The 13,865-nt window shown below is 45.8% G+C and overlaps 1 protein-coding gene across 1 annotated transcript; it reads right to left on the reverse strand.

Moving 5' to 3' along the window:
* Positions 1 to 190: 190 nt before the first annotated feature.
* ENSA (endosulfine alpha) lies at positions 191 to 7,693 on the reverse strand. The gene is made up of 4 exons (XM_009180539.4): positions 7,488 to 7,693; positions 5,528 to 5,653; positions 3,698 to 3,864; positions 191 to 921 (listed from the first exon to the last, which is right to left on the reverse strand). The coding sequence occupies exons 1-4, from the start codon at positions 7,542 to 7,544 to the stop codon at positions 906 to 908; spliced, it is 366 nt and encodes a 121-aa protein (XP_009178803.3). The 5' UTR covers positions 7,545 to 7,693; the 3' UTR covers positions 191 to 905.
* Positions 7,694 to 13,865: the final 6,172 nt, after the last annotated feature.

A 13,865-nucleotide genomic window follows, 5' to 3' on the forward strand; every position in this document is an offset into this window, starting at 1 on the left:
AACTGAGGTTGATGCATCTTCTACATTAGCTACAGAAACAAAGGGATGGACAAGGTTTATGCCAACATTCCTGCTCCCTTTCCCTAAGTGATGGTATTGGGGAACTCAGCCGCATCTCACATTAACAATGTCTTCAGTATTGTTTTCCTCCCCCTCCCAAACCCCAATAAAACACACCAACTGCTTCAGAGTATTTCTGAGTTGGGTTTTTTCATGGGTTTTTGTTTTGTTTATTTCAAATACTGAGAAAGTCCTTTGGGCTCTGTGGGGTTCCCCATGCTCACGGCTCCTTTCTCCCACACTCACTGCTCTTCTCCCCACAGCAAATCTATTTCAAGGACACTACTTTTTAAAATTAACGTTGAGTTCTCAACTAGCTCTGCAGAACCAGAGGAGCTGTTTGCATCTGTCTGTGTGGATGGAGTTTCTTTTATCTGACACCAGGTCTCCAACCACACTGAAACAAGGCATTTATCTACAGAGCTCAACTAGAACCCCTTTTCATTAGTCTACTCCACTTCCTTCCCCTCACATCTATCCCACACCAGCCACGTGGTTAAAAAGGATAGTCAGGAATGTTTTTACCAACTCCAAGCCCTAATTCATATTCCTCCATATCTCCCACCCCACCCTCTCAACCCCACCCCCACCCCCAGAATTTCACTGAGATTTCTCCCAACTGTTATTTGGAAAAAAGGTAAAACAAAAAAGGTTCAAGGTCTTGGTGCTCAGCCCAAGGGGCTCCATGTGCTGGGACACCAACGGGCAAGGGCTTCTGCCTCTCCAGCCCGCACCCGAGCCACCTCCTGACCCCTGGCTGCAAAAGCAGGAAGGGGCAGGAGCCAGCACAGGACCCGGGTGCGGGGAGGGCAGCGTCTCAGGATCTGGCGGAGCCCCGGGCAGCATCATTCAACTTGGCCACTGCGGACGAACACAGAAGAAAAAAAAAAAAAAACACGTCAAGTAATAGGGGAAAAAAACCCTGAACTCCATCCCAGTCTCTACCCCATGATTCCTCCACATTTAACAACCATTAGGCAACCTGGCATATGTCTGAATCCTATCCATAAGGGAGTTGCAAAAAATCAAAAAAGAGAATTTCAGTCTTTTCCTATCCACGAAACAACATTATCTGCCTTTCTGGGATATCCATGGATAACAAACATAGAAAAACAATTCTTTAGATAAGATGAAAATAACTGGAGGTTTCCAGGTGGGTAAGCTGCCTGACTCAGAGCAGGCTCAGTTTCACAGGCATGGCCACAGCTACTTGCAAAGACTGAAGTAGCACAGTGATGACATGGTGACTGTGTGGAGGCCAGAACCAGACCACACACATGCTGTTCTGAGTGGATTTAATAATCTAGGTTTAATCAAAGCAATTTGCATTTGGATTTTGGAATGACCCCTCCTTGCTAAGGAAGCTATGTACTTCATGCTGTGGAAACTGGCAAATACAGAATGTAGCTTGTTTGTTTTCTTAGCCTTGAAGATGACCAGGCAGAGAGACAGAGTGAGACCAACAGTTTTTCTAATTTCCCTGCTCCTCCTATTCCTTCCTAAAAAGCAGACTCATTGTGACCAGTAGTCTTGAGGACTCAAGCTGAATGATAGAGAAGGCAGCTCAAACAGAAAAGAAAAAAAGTACAGAATTCGAGAAGATCGGAGATGAAGAAAACGTACAAAATTATATATATATTTATATATATAATAACATGACATATCTATGTACAACATGGCTGGGACAGTTGAAGAAACTATACAATGGTGTTCAGCATTTTCCCCTTCCCACATGGACTTTAAGGATGACAGCATGAGGAAATGGAGCAAGAAACACAAAAATTATATACAATTACAAGTGACAGTTAAGGAGTTTGGGGACCAGGGAGTCCAGGGATCCTGCTCTCTCCATTCCTTCCTCACCAACTTTTTCCTATCCAATCTGAATGACAGCCTGAACACTGGCCAGTCAGAAGAAAAGTATGTACACACCTCATCCCCCGACACGCACATCAGCAAGTCTGTCAGTCATTCTCATTGGGCCAAATGTTTGGCATATCAGAATTTGTGATGTGAGAGGGAGGGCAAGAGGATTACAGAATCTTGCTCTCTTGAACATTAGTTCTCACCCTGGCCCTCTCTGTCATAACTAGCAAGTTGTGTTCAATAAGATTCTAGCCAAGCTGGTGATAACTAGATTGAAGATGCGGGTCACCTGCAACCCCTTTCCTCCACCTATTCACGAATGAGCAAGGCTACCTCTCCTCATCATACAAGAGCTGGGTTGCTGAGTTCTGGGAATGCAGAGATTTCTCAGTCTTCCTCCTCTCCTTCCCTAACCACTTTCCCTAGCTTCCTCCAAGGTGAATCATCTTCTAAGAACCTGCTCCTCCAGCCCTGCAGGAGTACTCAGCCCCAGGGGCTAGCTCAGTTTACCCTTCTTCCTCTTTCCCTAACAATATATCTGGCATCAGATTGCATCTGAAACATGGTCAACATATGTGCATGACTGGGCATGTTTCTCAGGCCTGCAGCTCTGCTGCCAGAGAAGCTTTTTAGCAGCTAAGGCCCAGAGGTAGGCTGGGAAAGTGGGCTGGGTCAGAGGCAAGAAGCTTCCATGGCTAGCTTATTTTTTTTTTTTTTGATCCTCAAGACTGTGATATCTATAAAGTTGTCTTGCCTGAATTTATAATCCCCAAACCTCAATTTACTCTGTCCTCATGTATCCCTCAAATGGTTCCCCTCTGTAGTACTTTCCCAATATTACAGAGCAGAGACTCACCACCCACAAGCCTTCCTCACCTTTCGTTTTACAATGAACAGTACGGAGTTTTTCTGCTGGCAGTTATGACTTCAGAATCAGAATCAATCTTACATACATTTAACTCTATTTTACAGGTGAGGAAATAGAAATCCAGAGAGGATAAATGACTTAACCAAGATTATACATCAGCTCTGCTGGGACTGAGTAGAGTGAGAACTCAGATAGCTTGACTCCTAAACCAGTGCTCTTCCCACTATCCCATGATACTTTCAAAAGCAACATGCTGGAAAAGAGAGAGAAGGTGCCCATTTTCTGTGAATAATGTTCACCAATCTTTATATTATTTGAGAGCCAGAGCAAACTGTAAGAGATACTAAGTAATGGAGGCTAAGGGGGCACTGTAGTTTTAGGCAAGCAAGTCAATTTTTCTTTTTAAGGATTCTCTAAACCTGCCATAATGGAAACATGAAGCAATAGCAGCCTAAGGGACAGAACACTTAGAAGCACAGAAAACATGTCTCATTCAATCTACCTTTCCCAACTATGTTAGGTTAGCCTTGGGATGTTAAACCTGCCAAATTATTCCCAAGGCTCAGTCTAATCAATTTTGGGACATTCTCTCCCAAAAGGAGAAATCACATCTCTCCAGTTTCTCACACAAAAAAACATTTGCAGCATTATCCAATCCTAGCCTTTCCTATTTCTGGGCCCTACCTGGACTACAGAGAGTGTGTGGAAGTCTCAATCTAACCAAAGAAATCAACTTAGAGCCCCTTTTCAACCTACATTACCTTCTCAGCAGCCCCCAGCAAAATCACAGTAATTTCTGGCTAGCAAGCTGAGAAGATCTGACTAGGTGCCCATTTCATCCCTGCCTATAATATATAAAAGTCCAGTGGTTGAGGAAGGGGAGGAGAGGGGGGCTCAGGTTACCCCGCAAGCTTGCTGGTGACGAGCGAGGACTTTCTCTGGGGCAGATCCTGTGGGGTGGGGATGTGGTCACCAGTCACCAGGTTCTTGTCTGGTCCTGCACTTGGCAGCTGCTTATTCTTCATCTTGGCTTTGGCCATGTTGTAGTCTCCTGAGTCAAAGTACTTTTGCTAAGAGATAAGAGGGAGGTTTAGGTGAGTGAGGCACTCTGGCCTTCCTCAAAAACAAGGAGACTCACATCTCACATCCATTATAAACCCTCATGCACACTCAGATCTTTCAAGAAGTCTTCTTTGATTAACCTCATGCATACACAGTTTAACATTAATTACATGTACTTATGTCTTCTCCCCAGTGTGTTCTGACTTTTTCAGGTACGTAAGCAGTTTTCCAGCTAGAGTAAATAGTTTTGGAGTCAAGGGAAAGCCCCTACGATCCTTTGTACCCCACTCAGTATAGGATGGCTCAACCAAAATCACTTATTCATAAAGGGTAACTGAGGACCTTACTGGGTACAGGGCAATAACCTGGAACTGGAGAAACAGAAATGAGTAAGATATAGAGAAGGATAAATATGGGGCTATCCTAGCCACCAGGAGATCAACCACAAGCCAACAACCTCAAAATGATTATTCTCCCAGACCAGGAATAGAAACTGGGCCTGTTCATGAGGATAATGTATTTTCCTTCTGACTCTCACAGCTCCCACACATGTTCCATGACTGTGACAGCCTGCCCACGCCTGCCTTGCCTCCAGCAAGGTAAATGCAAATCAGCATCACATTATCATCTGTGACTAAGACTCAATAACTGGGATCCTCCACAGGGATGTTTCACCCTCTATTTTATCTACACAGAGAAGCACACTTCAATTTGATGATTTATAATCTTATAGTCATTGCAGAGGAGAGTAAAGGAAATAATTTTTTTTTTTTTGAGACGGCGTCTCGCTCTCAAAAGATGGAGTCCCAGGCTGGAGTGCAGTGGCGCGATCTCACCTCATTGCAAGCTCCGCTTCTCCAGTTCACACCATTCTCCTGCCTCAGCCTCCAAAGTAGCTGGGACTACAGGTGCCCGCCACCACACCCGGCTAATGTTTTGTATTATTAGTAGAGATGGGGTTTCACCATGGTTTAGATCTCCTGACCTCGTGATCCGTCCGCCTCGGCCTCCCAAAGTGCTGGGATTACAGGTGTGAGCCACCGCGCCCCAATTTTTTTTTTTTTTTTAAAGATAATATAATCCCTCAGTCAGCTTTAGGTACCTTTGGGAACTAAAAATCTGATCAGGAGCTACATGACTATGAAAGTAGACTCTCTCTTGGTGAGGAGGACCACTCTGAACAGGAAAAATACGTTTGTTGCAGGAGTATAATTAATGGCTGGTGCTCACTTCAAGGGTATGAAGAAACTGATTCACTTCAAGTTGAGGATTTATTTCTGTAGGAGAGATGGTTTGATCTTCTTCTGAAATGATGCATCCCAAAATTTATCTCTAATGCTTAAAAAGTACACAATCCTAAAACCTCCAACACTCAAACAGGCAAATGCCTGGGGGCAGTCTGCATTTCAGTTTCTAACATCTTTCCCTCATTCCCCCACATACCCAAGTGCTCCAATTTAGGCCTTAATTTCCTACACAAAAAGCAGGAGGGAACTGATACCACATTAGGGATTTACATTAATTTGACTTGCTCTTTTCAAATTTCAAATTCCTCTCTACTTCTGTTCAACAACAAAACCTCCAGAAAGGATCCAGTAGAACCTCTACAGACTTCATTCCCAGAACCCCCTTTGGCTCCAAAGAAAAAGGGTAAGAGATTATGCCCCATACCCCTTTCTGGAGTCTCTTCATGAGGAAGTCGGAGCCTCCAGGCTTTTGTCCTAGGCTTGGGTATTTGGCCTTTAGCTTTGCCTCTTCAGCTCTCTCAGGGAGAATACCTTCTTTCTCCTGCGTGTCCTGGAGAAAACAAATGAGCCAAATAAAATTAAAGACTGAGAAACAACTGCTTCTCACATTTGATAACAACTATACTCTCAACTTCTCCTGGAGATCCACCCACTTGTAAATATGCTATCTCCACTCTGCTGTTAAAGCCAGACCTTTGTTAAAATCCCTAAAGCTCAAGATGACTACTGTGAGAAGAAAAAGACAAGCTGCTTCTCACACTCCACCCAAGGAACCACCCAGGGACCTATGTGTATTGGGCTAAAGGTGATACTAAACACAATACTTTAATCACAGAATGGGCCATATCACTCAGCACAAATGCTAAGAAAGACAAAGAGAAAAAAGAGCTAGCAGGGCTTCTGGTGATACAGGATGAGTAGGGGGGTTCCCTAGGCTATCCTACATGTCACATGAGAAATTTAAAAAAAAAAAAGGTTTGGGGCTGGGCACAGTGACTCATGCCTGTAATCCCAGCACTTTGGGAGGCTGAGGCGGGTGCATCGCTTGAGCTCATGAGTTTGCGACCCACATGCGCTATATGTTGAAACCCCGTCTCTACAACAAGAAGAAAGAGTTTGCTAAATGTTCCCTCCTTATTCATTTTTTTCTTTTCTTTCTTTTTAAAAATTGCTACACAACAAAGCAATTCCTTCCTTATTCAGGGTCTAAGCCACCTGTTAGGTCTCCCTGTGGAGGAGGCTAGCTATGTGGCCTTCTTCAAAGATCTCCACCTGAGTAACGGCACAGCCTTGCTTCAACATTTCCACAAATATTATGGTAGCAAGCTGATAAACAGAGAGGAAAATGATACTGTTTTTAACCTCAGGAAAATAAAGATACAGTAGGCTCACTAGTATTTACCCACCAGCTTTCATTAAAAAAAAATCAATACCTACCCTGGTGGTGCAGGGGCTCTCACTACTGTAGTCAATCTCTTTTTGTTTCTTGTGGTCCCTGCTGCCCTTTAGTGACTTTCTGAAAAGATCTGAAGTCAACGTATGGCTCTTTTTAGTGGGATTATATTCCTTTCTCTTGAAAATCACGCATAGATATAACACCAAGTGTATTTAATGAGTGCCTGAACCCAGTGCTAAATTTTAGAAGTCAAATACAAACTCCAATAAGGGGTTTATTTGGCGAGTTTCCATCATGGAATCGCGGGTGCACTAAGTCCCTGCCTTGGAAGTCTAGGGGAAGAGAGTGGTGTCTTTCTCACGACCCTGTCGGCGTCTTTTCCAAGTTTAATCACCATGATTCTGTTTGGAACTCTAGTCCTCTTCGATCTTGTTGGGTCCTCATTGAAGGTGAGCAATAGACCATCCTTAGCTACTAAAATAGGTCTCTTGAGAAAGTTGCCGCCTTAAACTAGCCATAATAATAATTACACTTCTCCCCTCCCCCAATACTCGTCCTTTTTAAACGTCTTTACCTCGACCCCTATCTTTGCGGATTGAGGCTGCGGGCCCCAGCCCGGATGCTGGGTCATTTACCTCTACTAACCCATAACACACATCACACCCAGGACCACCAGCTAGACCCCTTCCATTCACCTTCTTTCCAAACACCCGCCCCACGTCCATGCTCGGCCAATTATAGCACAGCGTCCAAGGGTTGAGCAGTAGGCCTATTGGCCAATCAGGAAGAGTACACTACTGAGTGACAAAGGACCCAACAAACCAGCGCCAAAGCAGCAGGTCGTGTTGAAGCTCACCCTGCGTGACGCAAAAAGTGGCCAACCCCTGCGGAGCCTGAGACCATGGCGACCAATCCGCACTGGTGGGAGACCGTCTCCCACCCCATCACGGTCTCCCCAGCTCGCCCGCCCGCACCCCCTCCACCTCACCTGCTTCTCCTCGCCGGTCTCCTCCGCAGGGTTCTCTTCTTCTTGTTTCTGGGACATGGCGGGACCGGGACTGTGGAGTGTAGGGGGCCCGGGAAGGCAACCGGAGAAGGGAAGGGGGAGGGGAAACGGGGATAACCTGCGCTGCTGCTTCGGCTCCTGTCACTAGTGTTGCTCAGCCAAAATGGCGGCCCTTGCCCATGACGTTACGACCGCCCCTTCCTATGAGAGCCAGTGGGAGTGAGGTAGATGGGGCAATGACGTAACGATCTACCAATAGTCGCCGTCTAAAGGTGGGCTCTATAGAGGCGACCGGCAAGCTGGAACACCAACCTGGAAAGAGAGTGAGACACAAGGACCAATTGGAAGCCTGTGGGGGATATCGGGGGCGGGGCTGCTGGCTGTGGTATTTTTGCCCCTTTGGTGGGCTCCGGCTTCCTTCACTCCAGCGCCCCGCGCCCGAGAGGCTTAGCGGGGCGTCAAACTAGAGAGCGAAAGGATGGAACCCTTTATTCATATCAGGTGGAGAGGATTAAAGTTTGCGCAGTGTTAGCAGAAAATGATCGAGCTCCAGAAAATGATTTGGAGGTCAGATTCGATTTTAAAATAGTACTAACAGGCCGGGCGCGGTGCCTCACGCCTGTAATCCTAGCACTTTGGGAGGCCGAGGTGGGCGGATCACCTGAGGTCAGGAGTTCGAGATCAGCCTAGCCAACATGGCGAAACCCCCTCGCTACTAAAAATACAAAAATTAGCTGGGCGTGGTGGTGGGCGTTTGTAATCCCAATTACTTGGGAGGCTGAGGCAGGAGAATCACTTGAACCCTGCAGGCGGAGGTTGCGGTGAGCCGAAATCGCGCCATTGCACTCCAGCCTGGGCGACAGAACAAGACCTTGTAGCGAAAAATAAAAATAAAATAAAACGGCACCAATGGTATTACGATATGTCACTTGGCCTGTGGAAGAGGGAGACTGAGTCTCAACCCGAGTTCTCTTGGAAAACACTAATGGCTTACGTTCTGTATTTTAACTCTTATGTGAAGTTTTTATATTCCATCAGGGTGATCCCTTGGGGACTAAGCTCCTTGAAACAAGGAGGACAGTGTAAATATGTGATAAACATTTAGTAAATACGGTTAATACTAGTTAACCTATCCAGAATCACAGTTTAACATTTCTTGGGCGTCTGTCTGTATGTGGATGGTACTGTGTTAGTTGGAGGGGGCGGGGTACATATATAGTAAGGCAGTCCCTGCCCTTAGAAAGCTTACAGGCCGGCCGGGCGCGGTGGCTCAAGCCTGTAATCCCAGCACTTTGGGAGGCCGAGACGGGCGGATCACGAGGTCGGGAGATCGAGACCATCCTGGCTAACACGGTGAAACCCCGTCTCTACTAAAAAAATACAAAAAACTAGCCGGGTGAGGTGGCGGGCGCCTGTAGTCCCAGCTACTCGGGAGGCTGAGGCAGGAGAATGGCGTGAACCCGGGAGGCGGAGCTTGCAGTGAGCTGAGATCCGGCCACTGCACTCCAGCCTGGGCGACAGAGCGAGACTCAGTCTCAAAAAAAAAAAAAAAAAAAAAAAAGAAAGCTTACAGGCCTGGCTGGGCGCGGTGACTCACACCTGTAATCCCAGCAGTCTGGGAGGCTTAGGCGGGTGAATCACTTGAGGTCAGGAGTTCGAAACCTGCCTGGCCAACATGGTGAAACCCTGTCTCTACTAAAAATACAAAACAAGGCTGGGCGCGGTGGCTCACACCTGTAATCCCAGCACTTTGGGAGGCCAAGGAGGGTGGATCACGAGGTCAGGAGATAGAGACCATCCTGGTCAACATGGAGAAACCCCGTCTCTACTAAAAATACAAAAATTAGCCAGGTGTGGTGGCGTGCGCCTGTAGTCCCAGCTACTCAGGAGCCTGAGGCAGGAGAATCGATTTTACCTGGGAGGCGGAGGTTGCAGTGAACTGAGATGGCGCCACTGCACTCCAGTCTGGGCGACAGAGTGAGACTCCGTCTCAAAAAAAAAAAAAAAAGAGTGGCAGATAAGAATTGCTATTTATGGAGATATTAATTTGGTGGTAATGAATAAAAAGACTCAGAATTCTAAGCAGAAAACTACTAGAGATGAGCACTCTAGCCGAGTCCTCTGCAAACGTTAGGTGGGAGATAATTAGGATTTAACCTAGAAACGTGGTAGTTAAGAATAGAAAATAGTGAACCTAATCAAGAGAGTGTGTGACAATGGAATCTACTAGACTAGCAGCTGACTGAATAGAGAATGAGAAGACTGTGTGCCTCAAGGTGATTATTTATAGAAACAAATTCAAGAAGAGGAGTCAATTTGGGAATGGAACTGAAAAGCAGAGAAAATGAGGCATTCAGTTTTGAAAACATGGACCTTTTTTTTTTTTGAGACGGAGTCTTGCTCTGTCACCCAGGCTGTAGTGCAGTGGCCCAATATCGGTTCCCTACAACCTCCACCTCCCGGGTTAAAGTGATTCTCCTGCCTCAGCCTCCTGACTACAGGTGCGTGCCACCACGCCTGGCTAATTTTTGTATTTTTAGTAGAGACAGAGTTTCGCCATGTTGGCCAGGCTGGTCTCAAACTCCTGACCTCAGGTGACCCGCCTGCCTCGGCCTCCCAAAGTGCTGGGATTACAGGCGTGAGCCACCGTACCTGGCCTGTAAACATGGACTTTATTAAAAGCGAATGAACCATTTGGTGGAGACATCCAGGCAATGAAGACTTAGGATAAATGACCTCTAAGAGCTCCATATCTGAAATTTTAGGGTTCTAGGAAATGTAGGTGTGGGCGTTTGGGAGAAAAGTAGAGGCTAAAGATGTACAAATGTTGGACTTTTTCACATAAATGTAAGTAAAGTTGTGGAAGTTGATGGGCTTACAAAGGAGAACGTAGGAAAAAAAGAGGTTCCAGTCAGGTGCGGTGGCTTACACCTGTAATCCCGACACTTCGGAAGGTCAAGGTGAGAGGATCGCCTGAAGCCAGGAGTTTGAGGTTACAGTGAGCTGTGATCATGCCATTGCACTCCAGCCTAGGCAACAGAGTGAACCCCTGTTTCTTAAAAAAAGAAAAAAATCTCAAGACAGAAATGTGGGGAAAAGTTAGCAAAAGACATAGAGACAAATGATCAGAGTGGTAGGGAGAGAATTAGAAAAGAGCCATGGAAAGCAAATGAAGAAAGGGAGGGCAGGTTGTCAGTGTTAAATGTGATACAGAAATTAAAGATGGAGGTGACAGAGGTCAATCGCAAGACGTTAAGGAGTGAGGAGGTGGTAGCAATATTGAACAGTGGTAGCAATATTTAACAGTAAAGCAAAGAAAGGGCAGAGCTGTAGCAGTAGATTTTCTTTTGGGGAATAGGCAAGACTCAAGCATGTTTTTAGAAAAGGCGAATGAGGCCGGATGCGGTGGCTCACACCTGTAACCCCAGCACTTTGGGAGGCTGAGGCGGGCATATCATGAGATCAGGAGTTCGAGACCAGCCTGACCAACATGGAGAAATCCCGTCTCTACTAAAAATACAAAAATTAGCTGGGGTGGTGGCACACACCTGTAATCCCAGCTACTTAGGATGCTGAGGCAGGAGAATCATTTGAACCCAGGGGGCGGAGGTTGCAGTGAGCTGAGATCACACCATTGCACTCTATCTAGCCTGGGAGACAGAGTGAGACTCCGTCTCAAAAATAATTAAATAAAATAAAATAAAAAGAAAAGGGGAATGAGCTAATTGAGAGAGAAAAACTAAAAATGTAATTATTTACTTTCAGAGGCAATAATGGCTGGGTGCAGTGGCTCATTCCTATAATCCCAGCACTTTGGGAGGCTGAGGCAGGTGGATCACTCGAGGCCAGGAGTTCAAGACCAGCCTGGCCAACATGGTGTAACCCTGTCTCTACTAAAAATACAAAAATTAGCCAGATATGGTGGTGGGCGCCTGTAATCCCACCTACTAGGGAGGCTGAGGCAGAAGAATCGCTTGAACCTGGGAGGCAGAGGTTGCAGTGAGCCAAGATGGGGCCACTGCACTTCAGCCCAGGAAACAGAGCGAGACCCTGTCTCCAAATAAATATAAACAAATAAATAAAGAGGCAATACTGAAAGAATTAAAGTCTCAGAGAAAGCTAGTAGGTCAAGAGGGAGAGAGACAGGTTGACTTTGGCAACTATAAAGGAAGAGTGGGAGATTAAATGTATAGAGATTTCGAGTGGCTAAACATTTAGGAAAGTCACATTGAATGGACTTGTTTTTCTGAGTATGGTCAGTCTTTTGAAAATAAAAAGGATGGGGGTGAGATGGAGGATCTAGGAAAAAATGGAGGTTGGAAATAGTTCTATAGAAAATGGCAATGATTCCAAATAGCAAGAAAGAGCTAAGATTAAATAGTAGATTAGAATTTATAGTAGTCCCAATCAGCATGGCTTTGTGACTTTGGTCAGTGACTCCTGGCTGCCTTGGAATGGAAAAAACAGCTTAGGTCAAAGGACTAGTAGAGAGGGAACAGTGGGAGGAGGGCAATAAGGAAGTCTAGAGATTGGTTTGCCCGTTTGTTGAAACAGCTGACCACAGCATCTAGGTTCTTTACAAAAGATGGAATGAGACAGATGAACTAGGAGAACAAGAAGGTGTTGAAGAACTGTCTCACATGAGACAGATGAAGCTCAGATTTGGTGGGAATGAATGAGAGGGACTGAAGAGTAGGAGGTTGCAATGAGACTAAAATGTTAGTTTATATCTTAGGTGGAGAAATTACAGGTTATGATAAGCTTTATCCCATAATAACTGTAATTAATGGCAGATATGGCATGGTTATAAAAGTCACTTGAAAGGCCGGGTGCAGTGGCTCACGCCTGTAATCCCAGCACGTTGGGAGGTGGAAGCAGGCGAATCACCCGAGGTCAGGAGTTCGAGACCAGCCTGGCCACATGGAGAAACCCCGTCTCTACTAGAAATACAAAAAAAATTAGCCAGGCATGTTGGTGCATGCCTGTAATCCCTACTCAGGAGGCTGAAGCAGGAGAATCACTTGAACCTGGGAGGCAGAGGTCACGCCATTGCACTCCAGCCTGGGCAACAAGAGTGAAACTCCGGTCTCAAAAAAAAAAGTCACTTGATGGCCTGGTGTGGTGGCTCACGCCTGTAATCCCAGCACTTTGGGAGGCCGAAGCAGGTGGATCACCTGAGGTCAGGGGTTCAAAACCAGCCTGGCCAACATGGTGAAACCCCGTCTCTACTAAAAATACAAAATTAGCTGGGCACGGTGGATGCCTGTAATCCCAGCTACTCGGGAGGCTGAGGCAGGAGAATTGCTTGAACCCGGGAGGCAGAGGTTGCAGTGAGCCGAGATCGTGCCACTACACTCTAGCCTGGGTAACAACAGCAAAACTCCGTCTCGAAAAAAAAAAAAAAATAAGTCACTTGATGTAATCAAGTAAGTGGGAAGCCACAAATGTTGAAGTCCTAGAGCATAATAATTGGGAGGAGGTTAGGATAGGGTGACCATGACCCATATTTGGGCATGAGCTGTATATCTCCAACACATACTATGTAGAAACAACTATACGACGCTTATCAAATGATTTGTATGTTCAGTGTTTAAAGGATCATTTCTGGGTAAGGTGGTTACGGAACATTTCAGATGGGATAGAAACTAAGCTGGGATTATGAGGATGAATGGGAAGGTTGGAGACTGGCAAGGGGAGAGAGGAAGGGAAAACAATTTAGAGGACCACCTCATCTTATAAAAGGTCAGACAGAGGGTGACTGACCCCTGACAGAGGACAGTAGGAAAAGAAGAGGGAAATTGTAGCAAGAGTTCCCCTAGAGGGAATGAGGTTCTGCTAGTGCAGCAAGAGACTCCTTTCATCCAACAAACTTTCTGAGCATTTACTATGTGCTAGGTATTTTTCTGGGCACTGTGGATGCAAAGATAAAGGACGGCCTCTTCACGTTGTTCACAGATGAGTGAGGAGATAAAGACAGTTTACACTGGAAAAAGTGTATCAAAGGCAGCTTCCTGGAGGATGTGACATTTGAAGGCAGTATAGGAATTATTCAGATTAAAAAGAAAAGGTGAAGAAACATTTTTCAGGCAGAAGGAGCCACATGTGAAGAGACACAAAACCATAAGAAACCTCCACGTGGATCCCTGGTTCTCAAACTTGTTTGATTAGAAGCTCCCAGGGAACTTTATAAAAATACAGAATCTCTTGGCCCTATGTCACTCCAATTGAGTCAGCATCTCTACACTGGGGCCTGGAAATACATATTTTTGAAAAGCTCCCAGAGGAAAGTTGGGAAAGAAGGCTGATCCGGGAAACTGTGTGAAGTAGCAAGACAGTTTTTCACGTTGCTGGGGTCCTAAG

Source organism: Papio anubis, chromosome 1, assembly GCF_008728515.1.
Source record: "Papio anubis isolate 15944 chromosome 1, Panubis1.0, whole genome shotgun sequence".
Taxonomy (NCBI): domain Eukaryota; kingdom Metazoa; phylum Chordata; class Mammalia; order Primates; family Cercopithecidae; genus Papio; species Papio anubis.